Source organism: Lacerta agilis, chromosome 3, assembly GCF_009819535.1.
Source record: "Lacerta agilis isolate rLacAgi1 chromosome 3, rLacAgi1.pri, whole genome shotgun sequence".
NCBI classification, from domain to species: Eukaryota; Metazoa; Chordata; class Lepidosauria; order Squamata; family Lacertidae; genus Lacerta; species Lacerta agilis.
Window position 1 is genome coordinate 47,551,043 of NC_046314.1, and position 21,026 is coordinate 47,572,068.

The 21,026-nt window shown below is 41.6% G+C and overlaps 2 protein-coding genes across 4 annotated transcripts; one reads left to right on the forward strand and one right to left on the reverse strand.

Annotated features, from left to right (window-relative positions):
• The first annotated feature begins 214 nt into the window (after positions 1 to 214).
• Positions 215 to 5,926, forward strand: MTRES1 (mitochondrial transcription rescue factor 1). 2 transcript variants are annotated; one of them, XM_033143531.1, is made up of 4 exons: positions 215 to 334; positions 2,679 to 3,123; positions 3,737 to 3,809; positions 5,332 to 5,926. In XM_033143531.1, exons 2-4 carry the CDS (start codon positions 2,687 to 2,689, stop codon positions 5,506 to 5,508), a joined length of 687 nt encoding a protein of 228 aa, XP_032999422.1. In that variant the 5' UTR covers positions 215 to 334; positions 2,679 to 2,686; the 3' UTR covers positions 5,509 to 5,926. The 2 variants fall into 2 exon arrangements, with proteins under 2 accessions (XP_032999422.1, XP_032999424.1); XM_033143533.1 differs by having other exon boundaries at positions 220 to 330.
• A 3,051-nt stretch (positions 5,927 to 8,977) lies between these two features.
• On the reverse strand, positions 8,978 to 20,803 carry BEND3 (BEN domain containing 3). 2 transcript variants are annotated; one of them, XM_033143534.1, is made up of 4 exons: positions 20,561 to 20,803; positions 15,333 to 15,385; positions 14,170 to 14,384; positions 8,978 to 12,224 (listed from the first exon to the last, which is right to left on the reverse strand). In XM_033143534.1, the coding sequence occupies exons 2-4, from the start codon at positions 15,373 to 15,375 to the stop codon at positions 9,999 to 10,001; spliced, it is 2,484 nt and encodes an 827-aa protein (XP_032999425.1). In that variant the 5' UTR covers positions 15,376 to 15,385; positions 20,561 to 20,803; the 3' UTR covers positions 8,978 to 9,998. The 2 variants fall into 2 exon arrangements, with proteins under 2 accessions (XP_032999425.1, XP_032999426.1); XM_033143535.1 differs by lacking the exons at positions 14,170 to 14,384; positions 15,333 to 15,385; positions 20,561 to 20,803 and adding an exon at positions 12,566 to 12,633.
• Between the last annotated feature and the right edge of the window lie 223 nt (positions 20,804 to 21,026).

The following is a 21,026-nucleotide window of genomic DNA, read 5'->3' on the forward strand; positions in this document are numbered from 1 at the left end:
CCAGACTCCTCTGCGAGCCGTTTTGTTGTTGTTGTTGTGCGGGAGGGAGGCGGGAGGAAAGCAGCTCCCACGAAGCTCCTCAGAACTGGCTCCCAGGGAAGCGCTTCGACTGGGTGAGGAGTTGGCGGAGGCGGAGGCGGCAAAAACCCCGCGGCCGAGTCCTCCGAGGCGCTCCCGGCCAGCAGAGGGCGCCGGCTGCGTCCGACCGAGCGTGGCTCCGCCTCCGCTTGCTCCTTCTCCACCGAGTTGAGAGGAAGCGGGGGAAAGGACGGGCACGGGCCGAGCACCGAGGAGCAGCGGCAGGGTCGGGGCTGCAGGCGCCCGGCGGAGGCAGGTAGCGTGGCGTGCGCGAGCTGGTAGAGGAGAGCCGCTTTTTTTGGGGGGGGGGGAGCTTGCTGTGGGCTAAGGGAGGCCGGGGTCGGGAGGAGGGTCCGAAGCTCCACCAGCTCCCCGTGCAAACCCCCTATGGACTGGGAAGCCTTAAGTCTCACCTAGTTCAGTGTTGCTCTCGAAGGCTATTTTTTATTCGTGCCGCCCCAAAGGGGCAGGTTGCAAGAAAACCCCACGCGTGCGTTTATTTGGGAGTGAAGGCTCCGTTAAGCGAAGGCTGCAGTTCTGTGCACACTTTCCTGGAAGGAAAACCGCCGACAAATGCGGCACCGTTAATATTTATTTCAGATTAAACATGAGGCTTAGAATAGGGCTGGAGGTGTCTGCAATCGTAAGGCTACTTACCGGGGCTTGATTTTAAATAATGATCACCTAGGATCTGGCTGCAGCACCAATTGTCCACCGGGATAACTTACCTGGAAAGTTTCACTCATAGGATTGAACGGTAAAAGCAATATATGATATTCTGTGAATCTTACAGGGGAAAACTCTTGTAAAAAAACAAAAAAAACCTCCGAGATTTAACTCCACTTCCCTTCCCCATCCGAACTTGTTCAGCAATCTGGTGATGAGACATGGACTAGGGGTAGATCCCCCCCCCCTTATTTAATGATGTTTATGCACAAATGGTTTTGGTTGTACAGATCTAAGAAGTAGTAACTATTGTAGAAGAATCTGTGAAGGAAGAGTATGACACTGTTCTCTTTTGTGTGTTTGTGCTTTACACCTGTTCCAGAGAAAATGAAGTTGTATGTTTCATCTCTTCCACACAACTGGACACCAAGGGCTTATGAGGTGGAGGAGAAAAAAGTGTGTATAGTGGTGGAGAAAAATACAGATTTTTGGTGGAGGAGGGAACACCCTCTGCCAACCCTTTTAAAGTTTTAATTATTAATTTATAGTATTATTGGGCTGCCTTTAAAGGTAAAACTTCTCTCAAGGCAGCTTGTAGTAAAATGCAATGAAATACAACTGTACACATATGACCATCAGAAATAACAATACAACAGTACCAAGCCCCATCCCCTTACTACCCGATGAGAGTGCTTTTTAAAATAAAAAATGAGGGGTTGATACTCACATAAAGGTGCCATGGTTGCCAGCACAAAATGTCTTTGATGGGCAGCAAAAGGAGAGGTAAGGATCTGTGAGTGCTGTCATGAAAAAGGCCCTGTTCCTGATTATAAACACAGTAATCTGGAGAACTGTAAACCAACTTTGGAAACAGCAGTAGAGAACAAGTGAGTCTTTAGGGCTTTGCAGAACACCTGAAGTGACAGTGTTTGTTGGAGTGCAGGTGGCAATGGGTTCCAGAGATATGAGGGTCAATACAGAAAAGGCCCTTTGCCCTTAAGTGCTTGGTATCTTGCAGGTAGTCTAGTTATAGGGGAGTGGACATTTCCCCATTGTTTGGCCAAGGTGACCACTGCCTCCAATAAGAAGAGCCAATGCATGGCCTTTTTGGGTTGTGACACAGCTCAAATGGGAGAACAGTAAGGGCTTCCTTCTCTTGTTGCAATATTTAGGGCTGGACAAGTTTTAAGACAGCAGTATTAGGTTGGCCTTGCAGATCATGGTATTACTGAATTCATATAGCTCTTTGTAACACTATGCAGGGAGTTAACAACAACACCTACCATTTTGGCTTACATTAAACTGTTTGATTGCCACACTTTTCTCTCTGTATGTGGTGGTGCTGAGAGGCTTTACATTGCCGTTGAGCAGTGTGTGTGTGTGTGTGTGACACACACACACACACACACACACACACACACACTTGTTGGGACTGCATCCCACAGATGTGTATACATAGTGTGTATGATCCATTCACACAATATACTGGTAACTGGTCCCCTATTTATATGGTGGGACTCTGGACAGTTATGAAATATATATAAGCAACTTGCATGGCTCACTTCAGGTACATGTTCATACAAGTGCAAGACGCAAGATACATTGCCAGTAGAATACAGGCTAAGTAGCGCACGTTTAAGCCCTAGTTCATAGAGAAATAAGGGGAAACGGGCTTTAAAAATGCTTAACTTAATTATGAACTATAGTGAATAAATATTATGTTAATGTTTAGAACCTGGTTCTCTTGAATATATATATATATATATATATATATATATATATATATATATATAAACCCATTCTACTTCTAATGTCATTCTTTAATGCTTGGGGAGGTGGATTACTAATTCTTACTAAAAAATACTCAGCTTTTAGGAATCTTGTAAAACTCATTAGTTGCTGAGCCAAACTGACTGTTAAATCTTTTGTTCCAGGGTATGCTATGACGGGTTGCAGATTGCCGCTTGGCGCTTTTAGAAATCTAAATGTTTGGCTTGGTCTTTTGGAGAACTCTCCTTATAAACTCTGCACACCCTGGAAGAGGCTTCTTTATTCTGCAAGCCAGCAGCAAGTAACGGCAATTGCCCCAAAACATTTATGTGTTTCTCCTTTAAAACACCAAGTATTTTTAACACCATTGCCCAAAAGTGCACTGAGGATTTCTGTACGTCTCAAAAGCAACAAAAGTTATCGGAAGAACGCAAAACAAACTGTGCCAGAGGAGACTGAGGAGGAAGATGAAAACGAAGAGATAAGCGATTCAGAAGATGAGTTTGAGGGTGATTCTACTATAGTAAAAGATTATAAAGATCTCGAAAAAGTAGTACAGTCTTTTCGATATGATGTAATAATGAAAGCTGGTCTAGACATTGCAAGAAAGTAAGTATAATAATTTGTAAATAAAATAGATCAAAAGAGGTAGCCAATGGTTTTTTTTATGCTTCTTACTACTAAAGTAAGCTAGTTGTAGATTATCATCTGCCATTTTCATCAGGAATAAAGACTGGAAATTTGTCACTTCTACCATTAAGAAATGCTTTCAGAAATTCCTACCAGAGTAGACTGCCTAGTTAAAAAAATAAATGGGACCCTTTGAATTCGCAAATGCAGTTTTAATAACAAAAGAAATCTCACTTTAAAACTTACTGAAGAGTCTGTACTTCAAAAATTTCTAACTTGCAGTTCAGTGACCTTGCCTTCAAACCTTGAGCTTTGCTAGCACTATGATGTACCCAGTATTAAACTTTGGTTTAATTTATGAAAGCTTTACTTAGACTTAAGAATTACAGCATTGATTCTACCTCTCTAAGGCCCTGTTCTTACCTTTTGCACAGACATTGTGCTTCTAAATCTGCCATGTTATAAAAGATATGTGCAGAAGTAGCTGAAGGTGTTTTAATGGCTATGTGTATTCTTGGTGGCTTTTTTATGGGGACACTAGCAGTGGTTAATGTATATGTAAGAAAAATTAAGGATTCTTTTCATTTCAAAGCAAAGTGGAAGATGCGTTCTATAATGGCGAACTCAGGCTGAATGGGGAGAAACTATGGAAGAAGAGCAGAGCGGTAAGGTTTTCCAGAAAATAGTTTATGTCTTAAACTGACAAGAGGTTATATGTCAAAAACTCAAATTATCTTTAACTGGCAAATGCTTATCCACATTATCTCATTCCACACGTATAATATTTATATTACTAGAATAATAGATCCTCACAAAAGGCACACTTGTTTGCAGGATCAACACCTAGGATAATGGTTGCCACCTGCTGCATCTTCACATAGTTACTAGGGAGAGTTGAAAACATCAAAAATAGGAATGTCCATGTCTATCCTAGTTAAGTGAGTGGATGATTTCAGTAGTATGTGGATTGCACCCTGTCTTGCCTTGTTTATAGTACTACAGTCAAAGATGAAGAGCCATTGTGAAAACTCCGTCCTCCATTTTATTAGATCAGATTCAGACTGGTGCAGTAGATGGGCCCAAATGGGTCCCATTTCCAGTGGATCCATTGCTGACCCTACTTCATTTCCCAAAGCCCTCTTCTGGGGCCTTATGCCAGTAACTATTGGCAGTAGCTTCCAACCCCTCACAATTTGGGTGGGTGCCTCAGGCCTCAAATGCTTGAAAGGCTGCCTCCTCTACAGGCCCTCTTCAGTGTTGACATCAGTAGAGAGGGCCTGCTTAGTAATTCCACCGCCCTCAGAAGCTAAGGATTGGTCGCCTGGGAAAGAGCATTCTTTGGGGTATCCCCCAAGTTGTGGAAATCACCAGAGTTCACTATACAGTTTTCATCGTATGCTGAAGACGCACCTTTTCCCTGGATTTTGACCCTTGAGATGTATAATTTGAAGACAACCCTCTCCCCATTATTATGATTGTAATTTGTTTTGGATTGGGGTTCCTTTTTGCTCTATTTTAAATGGTCGCAAGCCACCTGGGAACCTTAGGGTGAACAGCAGGTAACAAATCAATTTAATAATAATAATAATGGTGGCAGACGCTATTGAAGCCGAGGGACTACCTCTGCCTGTTCCTCACTTCCTCTTGCAGCACAGATTGGGGGTTAAGATTGCACTCTAATACTTCAATGATGCCATCAGCTTTTGTGGAACTACAACAGCTTGTGCCACCGTAGATTAAGGACATAAAAGCCCTGCTGCATCAGGCCATCGGCACATCTAGTGAAGTATCCTGTTGTCAGTGGCCCACCAGATGCCGATAGGAAGCCCATACCATAAGCAGGACCTGGGTTCTTCCCACTTCATTTCCCAGCAACTGATACATTCTCTGCCTATCCCCCCAACCCCCGGCAGTCCTCTTTGAGGTCCCACAAGTCTCTTGGGCCATGGTCGCTTGGAAATCTCCATATTGTCCTCATTGCAGAAGCTCACAAGACAGTAGAGAGATGCAGCTGCAGCACTTCCATCATAGCCGATGCTCTGCAGCTCTGTTGGCTGCTTTTCTCCAAGGTCCCGAATGAAAAGTGCAGGGATCAAAATGCCAAGCAAGTTACTCAAACTTATTTCTGGAGGCAAAATAAAACATAATGTGTTTCTTTCTCTCCCCCTCCCCACCCCAAATCTTCAGGTAAAAGTCGGTGATACACTGGACCTGATAATTGGAGAGGACAAAGAAACAGAAAGTGCCGTGGTTATGAGAGTTGTCTTAAAGAAGGCCTCCGACAAGGTCAACGATGAAAAATACAGAGTGGTGTTAAGGCGCTGGAGGAACTTAAAGGTGCCCAAGCAGGATGTATTTAAGTGAACTAGGATTTGCATGTGGCAGAGGTTTCCTTGTGAACAACTGTTGGTTATACAATATATGAATTTTGGTTAAACAAAATTCCTGCATTCTTTTTTAAAAGAAAATAATATTTAAATGGGTATGTGATGGCATGATGCCACCTTCCTTACTGTGAACATCACTTTGCCCGTGACTTTTTAGTTTGCTGCTTTTGTTCCATTCTGAGAGAGAAAGCAATGTTTCTATGAGAAGATAGAACAAAGGAATAAAAGGGAAGGCTAATTTTAAATATTCTCTGCTTTTGTTTAAATGACATGACCCAGAAGCCCAAAACTAAACAACTTGAGTGGGAAGAAAGCCTGGCTTTTCTTTATCATTGTGTGGTGTGATAACAGTAGCCAGTCAGTTCAGGAACCTGGTTTTTCTTTTCTTTTTTAAATAACCCCAACCTGGTAAATTAACAATACAGCTTTCCATTTCTATGTGTAATCACTGAGCTGTGGTGCTGATGGTTTATGGTTGCTTTCCTTTTACATATTGTCTGGTGGTACCTTTTGTGAAATGTATTTTATTATGCTGGCTGCTATGTTTACTAGAGCAGAGTCCCCTTACTCATAGGGGACATGGGTAAGATCAGGTAGGCCTAGTGCTTCCATGGAATGATTTGTCTCAGGAACTCCAGGGTATATAGGGATTGACTTAGCAGTGCACTGTGTTATAAAGCCATAGACATGTACACTGCACATGAAAGCCCCATGCTTGTTCCAGTGAGAGTATGGACATCTTAAACATGTAGATTGCTCCATCACTTCAACCCAAGTGGTGGTTCTGGATGCAGAGCCCCCTACATACAGTGATCTCTGCAGACGTATACAGAAGTCTACATGCACACTGGAACACAGATGAGTCCCTGGATCAGACAGCATAGGTCTACAAATTTTAACGGGCATTAGCTTTGTATCACAAAGTACAGAGCTTCTGTTTGCAGGCAACTTAATGTGTCCCATGCATTAATTTGGACATGCAGCTTAATAAAACACCTGTAGAATTGTTTGTTTCCATATCCATTGTTGATTATGGGCTCATCCACACTTAGCTTTTGCCTACGCTTTTTAGGTACAGATTTGCACTTTAAAGCAGTATCCGAGCAATTTTTTTTTTTTTTTTTGCTGCAGCACTTTCCCCACGAAAAACCGCTCTTTAATGCTGAATTGGAATGAATGGCAATTTGGCTTAGCTGCGGATTGCTGTTTGCTTTGATTCAGCAGTAAAGAGTGTGTATTTGCGTGGAAAGCGCTTGGGAAAAGAAAAAGTGCTCAGAAGCAGTGCTTTAAAGTGTGGACCTGTGCCTAAAAATGCGGCACAAAAGTAAGTCTTGATGAGCCTTTAGCAACCAGATGAGGAAGTGCTAGAGGATAAAGAGAAAATCATGTGAAAATATAATGGTCACCTTATCTCCCAACACTCATGTGATATAGGAAATCAAAGCACATGATGCCACTTTAAAGGTAAGTATTGTATGTCACCTTAAAAATGCTTTCCCCCACAACATTGTTATGTTTGTTAATACAGAATTGTGGCTGCCTTCAAATGTCATTTGTTGCCATGTGAATAAGAAATCCTAGTGTTAAAACTAGCTTAATAAAGTCCTTCAAAATATATGAAACAGTGTAAATGCATTCTTTTTGTCCTTTAAAGATTTGTAAGGACTAGTAAGTTCTTGGTTTTCAAAATGATTATGATGAACATAGTGAAATAATTATAGGACTGTATCCATTGGTTGTATAAAGAGAAAGTAGACCTGTTCTATATGTTACTCAAAATGTTTTCTAAACATGGACAGGGGCACAAATCTATAGCTTTTGGGAGGGTATTCCAAGGCCACAGGAAAAAAGAGGGAGGTCTGCCAAAAGTGGGTATGATGGGGCTAAATTGGATCCACTAGGGCCAGAATATAGAGAGAAGTATAATAGCCGAGGGGACCAATCTGGGACCAACAAGAGGAAAAACCTAAAAAAAGAAGGGAGTAAAAGCAGCACCTGTACAGCTTTGGTGCTGCTGGATTGGGCTGTCTCCCTATCCCAGTAACCCTGTAGGATTTATAGTAGTGATATCCCCAATAGTTCAGAGATACAGGTTTTGTTTTTTTTAAAGTATAGTGTGTATACTTTTGAGTTAACAAATAACTACATTTTTCTAACAACATGCTATTTTCATGGTTCGTTGTGTAAGCCTTCCTTAACCTAGCACCCTCCATGTTTTGGACAACAACTTCTATCACCCTTGATCATGCTGGCTGGGACTTGCAGAAGTTGTAGTCCAAAACACTGGAAGAGCACCAGATTATGGAAGGCTGCTTTATGTTGTCCAAAGAAATTGGTGTTATTGGGTAGCACAACTAAGTAACATCCAAACCCTTCAGCTAAATATATATTATTATAGAGAAATATAGACATATCAGTTTGCCTTGGGTAAAAGGTTGGCTTGACTCTAATTAGGATGCAGGTAGTATATTCATGGGTTCTAGATGTGTTATTTTTGGACGTTGTTAACTCCTAAGAAAAAAGACTATTGTCTAGTAGTAAACTGTCTCAACAGGGCCTGGCCAGTTCTTGGCGTTTCAAAATAAATAAAGAAAAAGGGTTTCTAATTGTGGGAGAAATATATTCTTAAAAGCTGCTTTAATGTATCAAATTTAATTCAGTTGCTACAATATAAACTTTTATTTGGATATATAACGATCTAAATAATCGCACAAGAGTATCAAATGAATGTGCTAAACCAGAAATAACTGGTATTAAATGATCATTGTCACTGCATCAGACAAACATCTGAGTCCAGAGCTCATCGCATAACCAATGTGCACATGGAGCTATTATGTATGCAGTCTGCCCTATTCAAGGAGACAGCAGATCCACAGACAGGGATTATCGGTAGTTGAACTAAATTCTGGAAAGCTCCATGAGCATTTTAGAAATCCAGTGGGTTTGATCCAGAGGAAGTCACCCATGGTTTTGTTGGTTGTTGTTTAGTTGTGTCCGACTCTTCGTGACCCCATGGACCAGAAGTCCCATTTATTTAAGCAAATGGGACTAAAGTGGTTAACTTCATCTGGATCCAACCTACCCAGTGCCTCTAAATAAGAAAACCCTGATGATTTTATTTATCCCTGTTACGACTGCCAAAGATAGAGGAAAACAAAAGCCTTGGTGTGATGTAGCCCTCCAGGAAAAGGGAGAATGGCTGACATTTCACTGGTGTTTGGGGATACTGAATGGAAGCATACAATCCATTAGTGTTTACCTAAACTCCAGTAAATTCAAAAACGAAAGGGGTTTCAAGTTACTTATTAGTTACAATGATTAAGGAAAAGTTCACAGTCTCCATGATATTGAAATCCTCTGGGTGACGCTGTACTTGAAGGTGTAAATATAAAATCAACATATAATGAAGAGAGCCCTTGCTATATAGAAGTCCAAATAATCAAATATATAGATACATATAATATTTAATATTTTGAACTTTTCAAAGGCTGCAATCATTTTGCTAACAAAAATAATATGCGCTTAAATGTTTTTGTACATTCCTCAATTCAAGTATTTTTTAAATATAAGTAGTGAGAATAACAGGTAATAGCACCATATTCTACTGATACAGGGCAAGATTCTATTTCACAACCTATGCTTATACCAGTAGCTTTTATACCAAGAAGTCACACTGAAGACAATGGAATAACTTAGATGACCTACAACTGAAGTATTGGTACTACGATCTTAACACAATAATGCCTAGATCATAACCTTAACTTTTACAACCATTCAGCAACAAAATGGGAAACCTTTAAAGAAATTGAAACTTTTCTGTTCATTGATTTTGTAGTACTTCACTCTCCCAATATTCAAACTAATACAAGGAGTAGCTGTAATTAGTACAGAAATTGTCTTGATTCTCTACTCTTTCAAAGAGTATGGCACTTCAAAAACTACAGCTTTGAAAATTTAAAAAATTAGTTAGTTTCCAAATGACTGATTAAAGGTACCTACAGAAACTTTTAAAGAGCACGCGACTACTCACTGCTAAAAAATCAATTAAAAAATTTAAAACTATATAATTTATTTTCACCGATGATTATATTTAAATGAGATCCTGCTGGAACATCTGTAATAATTTATGATTCTTTGCTGTGTACCAATTCAGGTAGGAAGTAAGGGCACTATCAGAAACCTAGCCTACATACAGGCATCCTGAAATGGAGTTACATCTTTTCCCACAATATGCATTCATTTCAATAGGTTCTTCTAAGTGACATTCCCACTGGATTGTCCTATACCCCTTTCCCCCATCCTCACTGTATTGCCCTTTCCCGTATGTGTTAGAGCAACATTTTTCTTATCAATTGCCCTAATGCTGAGTGAATATTCTGAGTATTAGTCTAAAGCAGGCTGACTGATGTCTCAGTCTCCTTCTAAATAACTTAGTGGTCAACATCTTTGGAAAATAAAAAGATCCCATCACTTTTTTGCTTTCTTGGCTTTTTTCAGTATATCACACTTTTTTCTATTGGGACGTCTGCATCTTTCATCAATGCTTGGTATACATTCATAATGCCACACTTCATCCATTTTCTCAACAGGATAAACAGCTTCAACATAATGACGGATTAGTCTCAGTCTGACAGGATCGAGCTGCTTTTTGTTACAAGCCCCTGAATGGTTGTATTGCAGTCTGAGGTTATCTGAAGTAAACAGCTCTGGAAAAAGTCTTACAAGAAGCCTGGCAGCAAAGTTACCAACTGAAAGGCTCTGCTGTACTATTTCTCTTACTTCCTTGTCAGACAGCAGATACAGAGAAGGCACAGGAAAGTCTGGAGGAGGAACAACAAGTTCCTCAAGTGGTATCTTGCAAAAATCTTTGTTGCTTCTTTCCGGAGGCAATGGCGGTCCTTCGAATTCTTCTTTAAATCTTTCCGGGTTTATTGCATAGGTCAAAAATTCTCTCCTTTCAGGTCCTGGCACATGGACCTTTCGCTGCAGTTGGTATGTGCGTCTTTGCTCTGTATCTCTTCGACGACATCTTTCATCGAGTTTTCCAACAAATTCCAATGTCCATACTCGATCATTCTTCGCTCTCGGATATAGCATTTGCACATAATGTCGAATTAATTTAATCCTAACAGGATCAAGTTGTTTCTTACCCAGTGATCCACTACAATTATATTGCTTCCTTAAGTTTTCATGGGTAAACAGTTCAGGGAATAAATGAACTAGCAATCGAGAAGCAAAATTGCCGATTGACAAACTGCTCTCATATATGTTCTTAAGCTGTTCCTTGCTTAACAGGTAGTCTGGAATAGGGACATCAAAATCAGGAGAAGGGACATCAAGCTTATCAAAGTCTATAGGCACAAGCCAAATCTTTTTTGACCTTCTGCCTGGCCTTTCATATTCAAAATTATCTTCCACTTTTATAATAGACACATCATCAGGCAAACTAGAAGAATCATAGCATTCCTCTCTCATCTGTTCACTCTCACTGTCATCCATATACATGCTTTCAAGTTCATCATTTATTCGCTGAACACAATGCTGCAACCAGGCCTTTCTCTCCTGCATAGCAGGAAAATAAATCTCTGTGTACCTGCGAATTACCTGAAGTCGCTGTGGGTCAAGCTCTTGTTTCCCACATTCTCCATAACAACTGTATCTCTCGGCCAACTTCCTGTGATCAAAGAGTTCTGGAAACAATCTATGTAATAAAAAGACACAAAACTCTCCAGGAGAGGAAGCTTCATCTAAAAATTCATTTATGTCCTGAGCATCAAATACCCATTCAGAGGCAATGGAACTACTCCTGTCCATGGGCAGAGCTTCATCCTCCTCCTTATCATCAATAACTTGATCAGCCTCATAAAAACTGGAGGACTGTATGTCTGGCTGACTATTTTCCATGTCTCTCTGTGCCCAAAAGCTACTGAAAAAGTCATTGACCTGAGGCAAACACTCTGCCTGCCAAACCGCAGGATTCTTCACAGAAGGATAACAGACTTCTACATAATTTCGGATGAGCTGCAGATGAAGTGACTCAAGTTTCTTTTTGTTAAGATAGCCACAGGTACTACAGGTCCTGCTTAACTCATCCTCACTGAAGAGCTCTGGAAAAAGCTGTACCAGTAGTCGGCAAGCCAAATCTCCACCTGATGTACTCTGATCCATGATCTGTTTGAGTTCTGAGGCAGTCAGCTGGTACTCAGGTGGTGGCCTGAATTCTGCTACAGCATCTGTGGGGCTGACATGCTTTTTAATTCGACTGACTTCAAGTGATAACAAGTCTACTTTGCTGTGAAGCTGAGTCATGTTGGAATTTAAGGTATTAAGTGTGTAAAACATTTTTTGTATCAAAGAATATATATTTGGGTCGGACTCGGAAGCAACAGGTGTGATAGCACTCATATCTCTTTTACGTTGCTCATTCAATGTCCGAAGATTGGAAGGACTGCTAGGATTAACCTTTTCAAACAACTCATAGGAAGTGAACTGCTCCGTTCCTGGCAGATTTTTCTTCTCTGTAATTTTGTGTGAGATCCCATACAGAGGTTTCTTATATGATGGCATGATTGTGTTATTTAAGGCTTCTTCTTCACCAAGCCACGTTATGCTAGGATTCTTGCTCTTGTTTAGCTGTTCCACATCTTCCTGAGTAGGTGATCCATCTCTGTGCATCAAGTTTGAAAGAAGGCCCTTTCAACGAACAAATGTAACATTAGTACTCAAATTAGACACTTATTTATCCGTAATGAATATAAAACATGATTTTCTTAATTTTAAACACTAAATTAATTTAACACAATGCTGTCATAGGGTTGGATCCAGACTATGTTAGTTGCTTCCACCTATACTATGGATTGGAAAGCAGATGGAGGAGTTGAAGGGGATGGGAAACTTTCCCTGTGTATATATTAGGATCCAAACTTTCATGTCTAGGAGTTGCCTAAAATACTCAAATCAATAACCTTTACTAGAGTTCTGAGAATATTGCAGCTCATATATGCATAAGGATCCCCTACATCAGACTCACTGGCCTGGATTCCAAGTTTGTTCCTGTCAACAGGAGGGAGGGTCATCTTTCACTGATTCCTCAGTCTTTCTGTAGACTCTTATGCCCCCCCCCCCGGTCTGGAACAGTGGAAGACTGCAGGGGGAGTGTGGAATCAGGGGAACTGACTACCCCTTCTGCCAAAGAGATCCTCCGCTACATCTAAAACCTTCAATCTGTGAAAGGCATAGTTAAGATCCAAGCAACAGTATTCAACTGACAACGGCCAGACTGAGAACCTTGTGATGCCCAGATTGAGAACCTTTCATAGCCTACTCACTTTCCATTAGGCACATCTGAAGGAAGAAAACTGTTGTAAGAGAATGTGTGAGCTAAATGATCTACAATATTTTCTGATAACGCAAATGGAAGCAATGCCAAAAGAACTGTAGCCTATAAAGTGTTGACATTTGGAAGAGATCACAAAATAAAACATTTCAGGCACTACTTAATACCAGTAGTTCACATTATTTGGGTGTCTTCATTAATTCATTAAAAGATGGATATTTGCAAACATATTTTGCTTTGCAGCAGCAGCAGCAGCAGCAGCAGCAACATAAATTTCAATACTAGAATTAAAAAATGAATTTACACTTTAAAAATCAGAAATATTTTTTCACAGCTTGCTGTAGAAATACTAATTAGTAAAAGGTAAAATATACATATTCAAATACTATCAAGGCAAATAGGCAAGAATTGAGTACTGCATCTTAAAAACATGAAAAACCTCAACTTTGAATTATGATATTGCTTTGTAAGCCACCTTGTGAGGGGTTGGCTCTAAAAAGCAAAATAGAAATAACTTAAACCCTAATCTATGGAATGGAATTGTTTTTTAGTTCACAGGTTTCTGGTGGAGCCAATTTTCTCTCAATCCCCCCCCCCCCCAGGTTCCCTGCCACACTGTTCTAGAATATGGTTACCAGATGTCCCCGTTTTCTTTGAAAAAAATATGGTAACCTTATTCTAGAGGACTCTTCAACTCTCCAGAGCAGATTCTTAGGGAACAGAAGGGGCTACAAGCAGGGGGAATCAGCGAAAGTACAAAATATCACCTAGGAAACAGCCAGAAATAGCTGTTTGGGTTCTGGCTTAACCTTGCTGGACTGAAGTGCAAATGTTTATGTAGACTATTTTAGATGAAATCCAGACAAGAAACCATATTCATCAGTAGCAAGAAAAATAATAATATGAAATTGATTGCGACATCTTAAATCACTGGTTTAATAAGCCATGAGTTTTTACATACAATGTCAAATTCATCATGTCCTCAGCCGAATTCACACATCTGTTGAATTTTGCTCTTTAAAAAACAGCCGCTTCTACCTTGTTCCTCAGAAAATCTATTGATCTCTTGGATGCATGTTTTCTGTTTGTTTGTTTGTTTGTTTGTTTTTGGCTAAATAAGTGTGCTTCTTTGCTTTGTTGCAGCCTACAATTTCCATAAAATAAAACATCCAAATAAGTATTTAATATTTTGGAACAAAGATTAACTGGTTTTACTAAATTCATTTAACTGCTTGTCAATCTGAAATGGTTAACTACAAGTCTAAGCAAGATGCTGTTAATATCCATATGTAAAGGAATCACCTCTTGTGTAAGGCCTCTTTTTTTCAGACTTGGTAGAATTTCTTGGTGGCTTCCTGAGCTATCACAACCAAACAAGGTCCGTTTTCGTTTATTGGTGTCTTGCAGAGAAGTCACTAAACCATCCAGCGTGTTTTTTTCAGGTCTTGATATTACTGAGCAGTCTAGGACTTCATCCTCCTTGTCTGTTTCTACTTTCATAATATTTTTGATAATAACTGATGAAAGAGAAAAATAGTACCAATTGGTCATATAGGTAATATATATTTCATTTCATCCCATTTCATCCCTGGAGTTTCATCCCATTCTGTCCCATTTTTCATGAGGTAATCAAAATGGTCTCCTGCTGGGATGAAGTCATTGTGCCATCCTACCAAAGATAATGGAGTTCAACAATCTAAAGCTCAGCAATGGGACACCTCTGGTCCATGGGTCAAATTAGTCCCATTGGGGTCCTAATTTGACACATAAGGCCATTTCCCCCAAACCACATTGATCTGTCCCCAACTTGACTCATATATGACATCAGAGGTGGGGCAGGTAAAGACATGGCTGCAAAGGAACATTTGGGAGCCTCTAAGGTGCTCTCCTGGTTATTTCTTGCCATATGAGGCTGGGATTATTGTTTTCAGGGTCTGCCTGCATTAAGGAGTTCCTCATTGGTAAAACCATAGTGCAGCTGGTCTTTGCCCAAAACAGGGTTGCTGTAAGCGCTAAATGGAACTTATAGCAAGCTCTACAGGGAAAACCTTCCTTAGCCTACAGGGTTTGAAATGAAGAAATTGCTTCATCTAACACCATGATGTCATTAAGTGATTGACGCCCACCAATTTATCAGTGTGGCCATGAGGGTTGGTGTGGCAGATCCAGTTCCCCACCTCTACTATAGCTTAAAGAGTCACCCCACCTTCTTTTGTTATTAAACTCAGTAACCCTAGTTTCACTGCATTTGGAATGTAAGAGTTATATAGCTTCACCGGAATTAAAGGTTAAAGAACAAGCCAGAGAAGTGGACAAAACAGGCAGAAGGAAATTATTGGAAAGCATTGTGTGATAAGATTTTTTCATTTGTTACAGTCTTTGTTATAAAAATGTAATTTTGGTATGGACTATATTCAAAAGCATTTTGATCTAATGAGAAAGTAGATTAAAAGGCATAACATTACCTTCAGCATTTTCTTCGTCATCAAATAATTCATCTGAATTCATATTCCGTACTCTACAATAATAGAGATAAAGAAATAAGTAAAAAGCCTATACAGCTTAGAAGAGATATGTCACAAGTGTACTGTAAAGCCATCTGCCCAAATCCAGCTTTTCTAGTTTATATTCAGAATGCACTCAAAAATTTGTGCATACAAAAGCTGCCCCCATTTATCTTGGTGTGGGGAACACTGCTATTTATTTATAAAATTTATATTGCACCCTTCATCCTAGGGTCCTAAGGCAGTTTGCAACAATAAATAAATAAAGCAATAAATAATAAAAATTTAAATTTACAATATAGTAAATAGAAGATCTATCAATTTTGGCAAGCTAGTCTTTAAAAAAGCATAATGGGGAGAGAGGTTTAAATGTGATGTTGCACACAGAGGTAGCTTCAGCTCTTGATTCTTGATGGAACAAGTCACTATTGCCAGCTATGGAATAAGGATTAGCACTGGGTTTTTTTTTTAAAAAAGAATGCAGGTAACCATTATGGAACTTCACCAAATTCTGAATGAAGACAGAGATTATAATGGAGTAAGGGATCATATATCAGCCAAAGAGATGTAGAACATGTTTACGTAACACAAAATCATAATGACATAGATATCTGTAATATACATGGTACTGAACCTGGCAGAACCTCTCCATTTGAAGAAGGGGCTGGAATTCATGAGAGCTTCCATAAGCTAAAGTTGGGTTGGAGAGTGTAGAGAAGGTGATTTACAACAATTCTCCATTCTTCAGTAGATTCCCAAAACTACCTCACGCGTGGTATCCCAAACTCGAGAGATTTTGTTGTGGTAGAGGCATGGAGATCAGAGATCTGAAAGTACCCTTTCTGCGAGCACAACCCAACTCAGGCAACTCTGGATACAACCCATAGTATTTGCTGTGAGCTACTAATGATTTGTTCTAGAAACCAAAACATTAGTTGACTCAGACATAAGTATCAACCTCGCCATGAAAAGCCAGTTCTTATTTTCTTCTCTGAGCACCTAAGCCTGAAATCATTTTCCATTAAAAAAGTTGATTTCAGCATTTCACAGAACAATCTTATGCATTTGGAAGTAAGTCTCACTGTGTTCAAGAAGTCTTATGCTCAAGCCAGGTAGGTGTGTATAGGATTGAAACCCTAAAAATGATTGGTACAAAAAATGTTCATCTTAAGTTTTTAAGCTTCCAGGACCAATAAATACTAACACACTGAAAATTACAGTTAAGCATGAAATGAAGCTTTAATTATAATGGCAATAACTTGGCAAAGTTAGTAATTAAAGTAATTACTAATAATAATTACTAAACTACTGAACAAAATAAAGCATTCTTTATTAAGGCAATTTATGGCACACTTTTTAATTAAAAAAATATCAAATCAGAGTCATTAGATTGTTATTGGATTCTGTGAACAATGTTGGCTTCTAAAGTAGCTGTTCTCTTTGAAGAGCACACCAAATGGGTTAACACCAACAGCAGAAACTAACAAAACATCAAATAGCTGCTGGAGACTATTTAATGCAAGTGGTTTAAATTCCAACTCATTTTGAGCAATTAGCTCTTCATTAGGGAAATGTCAGAAAAAGGACTAGCTCATACCTATTTCAATTATTTATGTGACTAGTTCTGAAAAGAGTCACCAGCCTTCTAACCCCAACACTGTAGGCTCCATTTAGAGCTACTCATTTAAATTGCAACAGATGCAAGTACCCCAATGAAGAAAGAGGTAATTGCAAGAAACACATTAGGATTAATGTCACTTTGATTAATACACTTGTCTCCTGAATCGTTTCTCTCTCTCAAAAGGTAGATCTTGAAATAAAAAATGTCTGCTCAACAGCCAACTGGCAATATCAGATTTTCCCTGTGACATCATAAACCCCTAACTGTGAGGCCTTCTCCTATTCATAAACATGAAGAGATAGTGACCGCATCTGTGTGTGTTTTGAAGTATTGTGTCATCTCCACAGTAAGGACCAGCAGGACATAACTGGCCATGTGATACGCCTGAGGTGGTGTGGTGGTGGGTGGGTAGCAGCAAGGACCGTATTCTCCAATTTTGTGTTATGCCACACCCCACCAGCCATGTTATACCATGCTCCCATGGCAGCTATTTCGTTACTGGTTCCCACAGCATGGTCTCAGTGCCCAGTGGTCCAAAAACCTGATCTACACTTTCTCTCCCAACAGAAACAGAGACCTTTTTATTTTTCTATTCATAGAAGTAACCCAATGGGAATGTGTGATCTTCATGTGAGCTCATATATATGGCCACTTTCTTTCTTCCTTTCCCCTCTTAAGTTGGCTTTTTTGTGTTCCATCAGAACAGGCACAAGAGACAGTGAGATCCAGACTGCAACCAGTCAACCCCATCCTGGCTTCTTTTTTTCATATTCTGACTTAAAAGTGGGAGTGCAGGCGAGATATGCAAGAAGTATGGTTTAAAACTGTGCTATATCCATGGTGCACTTGTGGCAGCTACTACCTACTTAGGTTATTACCCCCACTCTTTTCTCCTGCAGTATTAGTGGGTGCCATAGAGAAGCTGCACCATTCACCTAGCCTCCCTCTGGCTAAGTTGCTGCTGCATACCAGGATGGAGAGGGGCAGCAGCACGACAGCGTTGAGGTCATGCTGGTACAGATGTGTTGGCAGAACCAATCTAGTGCTGCTGCTAGCATGTTTTCACAACCTCACCACCTATCTGTTCCAGAGTGAGGCCATGCCAGCGTCTTAGCCCCACTGCGATTATAAAGTCCACTACTGTCTTATAAAGTTAGGTAGCTTTCAGCTTGATCCTATTTATGGCTGCTCAGAAGGTTGCCCCACTGAATTCGATGGATCTCACGCCCCACGTTAAGTTGAAATTCCCTCCATAGGGCTGTCTCGTTTACAGTAAAGGCATATGAAGTTCTCCATTAGTGTCTAGCCACTTAGAAGGACAAATTCTACTAAGGCAAACAGAGACCTGTCCAAAGCTATTACTGAGATTAATTGAGAAATCCAATTCCTTGTTTTTTAACCTCCATATCACACTTAATAAATTGTGGCCGTAGTAGCAGATTTCTCAAGGTGGGGGTATACTTCTACATAGACAACCTTTACATGGGTCCCTTTTTAAAAAAACAACAACTGCAAGAACAATTCTGAGCTGGGTATTTAAAGATCAAGAAGATTATATAATGTATTTTTACAATTTAAATACACATTCAATCTGAATATCATGCTAGGAAACTAGACAAAAATATAAGGTTTTGTAATCTATATTTTATTATCAGGATATATGAGACTCACAGTCAGTTTGGTGCCTCTACATCAAGTAAGAATAATTGCACAAACTAACTTACCATTATAACCTAACTATGTGAGGTGTAGCCTTAAAATGGCCATGGATCCTTCTGGCTGCCAAAGACAACTGTCAGCACTGTCACATTGTTGCCTTACTGTTGGATTACAATGCAACAGTGACTGCCCAAATTATTTGTAAGAGTTTAGCTACTTTGTGGGAAAAGGTTTTTCTTTTTCTTTTTATTACGCAGCAAAATAAGGGCCAATGTGATCTAGCAGATAGTAAAATACTGATATAGTAAAGCAATGAAGATACACCACTGCCATAAACTCATGTAGTTTTTGCAAATCACCATCTCCTAGCCTAGCTTTACATTATATATGGGAATTAGGTTGCCCTAACTTACAGGACAGTAGCATATTTTGCTTTATAAATGATCAGCAAAATACTAAGTACATGAGCTCAACATTGTAAGGTGTGTTAATTTGAATTTACGATATGGTTGCTGGTGGGTGAGCCCAACAGGACTGACCAAGTACTGTAGTGGCAACTGATATTCAACCAAATCTTCTCTGATGTGCTGCCCAGAAGATGAAAGCAAAAGGACAGATGGCAATTACTGTACTCCTGTAAGCAGCAACCACTGCTACTTTGCTTCCCTGCATGTTCTCTTTCTCTGAGCAGCATGGTGATGTGATGCAACAAACCCAATCCACACAGCAGTGCTCCAAAGAGCCCTGTCTCTACCTGTGACCACTGCCTGGCCAGCCTATAGCTGTAAGCCACTTCCTTGCACACACTTTCTCTCTGGGCAGCATCAGCCAAGTACGACCATTCCCTACTATGGCTCCACCCAGAGTGAACAAGTATGTGGCTGTTGCTGGGCGCCTTCCTCTCGAAACTCCAGGACTTTTCCCCAAGAGCAGGATAAGTATTCTGTTTGCAAGAAGGACTTGAACAGAACTACGAGCCCCTCCCTAACAACTCAGGGCAGCGACAGGAGGAAGGTGTTGCCATTCCTGCAGTCATGCAGAAGCCATGCCTGGAAACTGGCCAATAAGACCAGGATCGCACCAGGCGCGCGGGAACTCACAACTCCCCTCCCGGCTTTGAAATGCGCGAGGCAGCGCTCTGGAGTCGCGGGGTCACGTGGGTACCCCATTCCCCAGATCGAATGGAAGGGGGGGGAGGACGCTTCATTCATCACTCACACACACACACACACGCCTCCCTTTGCTTCGCCAGCTTTAGCACGAAGCGGAGCGGAGCCCAAATTCCATTGAGGGAAGGGCCGGCAGCAGCGGGCGCTGGGAGGATAGGCCTCGCGGCTCGTTGCGAAATCGGGTTCCGTTGAGGAGCAGGGAGCAAGGTTTCCAGGCAACAGGAGCTGGCGGTGTGTGTGCGCGCCTCGAGAAGCAGCTGGGGAAAGAGGAGAGCCGGCTTTCGAGGCTGCTGCCCGCTCACCGAAGCGCCTCTTGGGCCAACCCTCTTTTTGGTAGCGTGCCCCGCGGCTCGCGACGGCAGCTTCCGGAATGCTTCCCACACCCCCCCCCCCGTCCCCGCGCCCTCGCCGCCGTTCTCGAGAGCTGGTCTATGTGGCAGCTGGAAACGGGGCAGAATATAACATCCAACTCCCCACCCCCCTCCCCAGCTGTAGATGGAGGCGCCCGCGCTGCCTGGCCGTTCTCCCGCGCGAGGAACACAGCCATAGTTGTCCCCGCAGCCGCCAGGCTCCGAGGGGGAGGGGGGACGGGGAGGCTGAGGAAGGATCGTGTTCCTTCTCCCGAGGCCGAAAGTAGAACTGTGGCGAGGGAGTTGGCCAACACACGCACACACACACCTGAGGGGGGGGGGGAGCGAAGCTGGTTTTCCTATCTAGAGAAAAGTTGGGAAGGGGCTTACCTGGGTCCTTCTTAGGCACTGTGGGAAAAAGAGGGTGAGGGCCCCCCTTGGTCTTGGGTGGGTGTTTTATAAGAGCGGCCGTGGCTGGCTCCCGTGTCTTCCCCTCCCACTTGGCTCTTTGTGTATGTGTGTGTGTGTGTGTGTCCGTGTGCGAGAGAGAGGGGGTCCGCGCGCTGCGCTCTCGCGTGACGTGACGGGACCGTGTGTCATTTCCGCACAAGGACACTGAGCCCCGAGGAACTGCTGCGGCCACCCGGGACAGAGAATGTGCATGCGGGTGGGGGCGGGGAGGAAGAGGAGGTGGGGGAAGGCGGACTGATTAAGTCGGGGCACCACAGCTCGCGCGCGAGACAGAGAAGGCGGCGGCCCTCTTCGTTCCACACGCGTATTACGCATACCCCTCCCCCCCGCGCGCGCGCTTCTCAGCCCCGCCCCCTTTCCCCCGTGGCTGTGCCTGGTGGAAGGA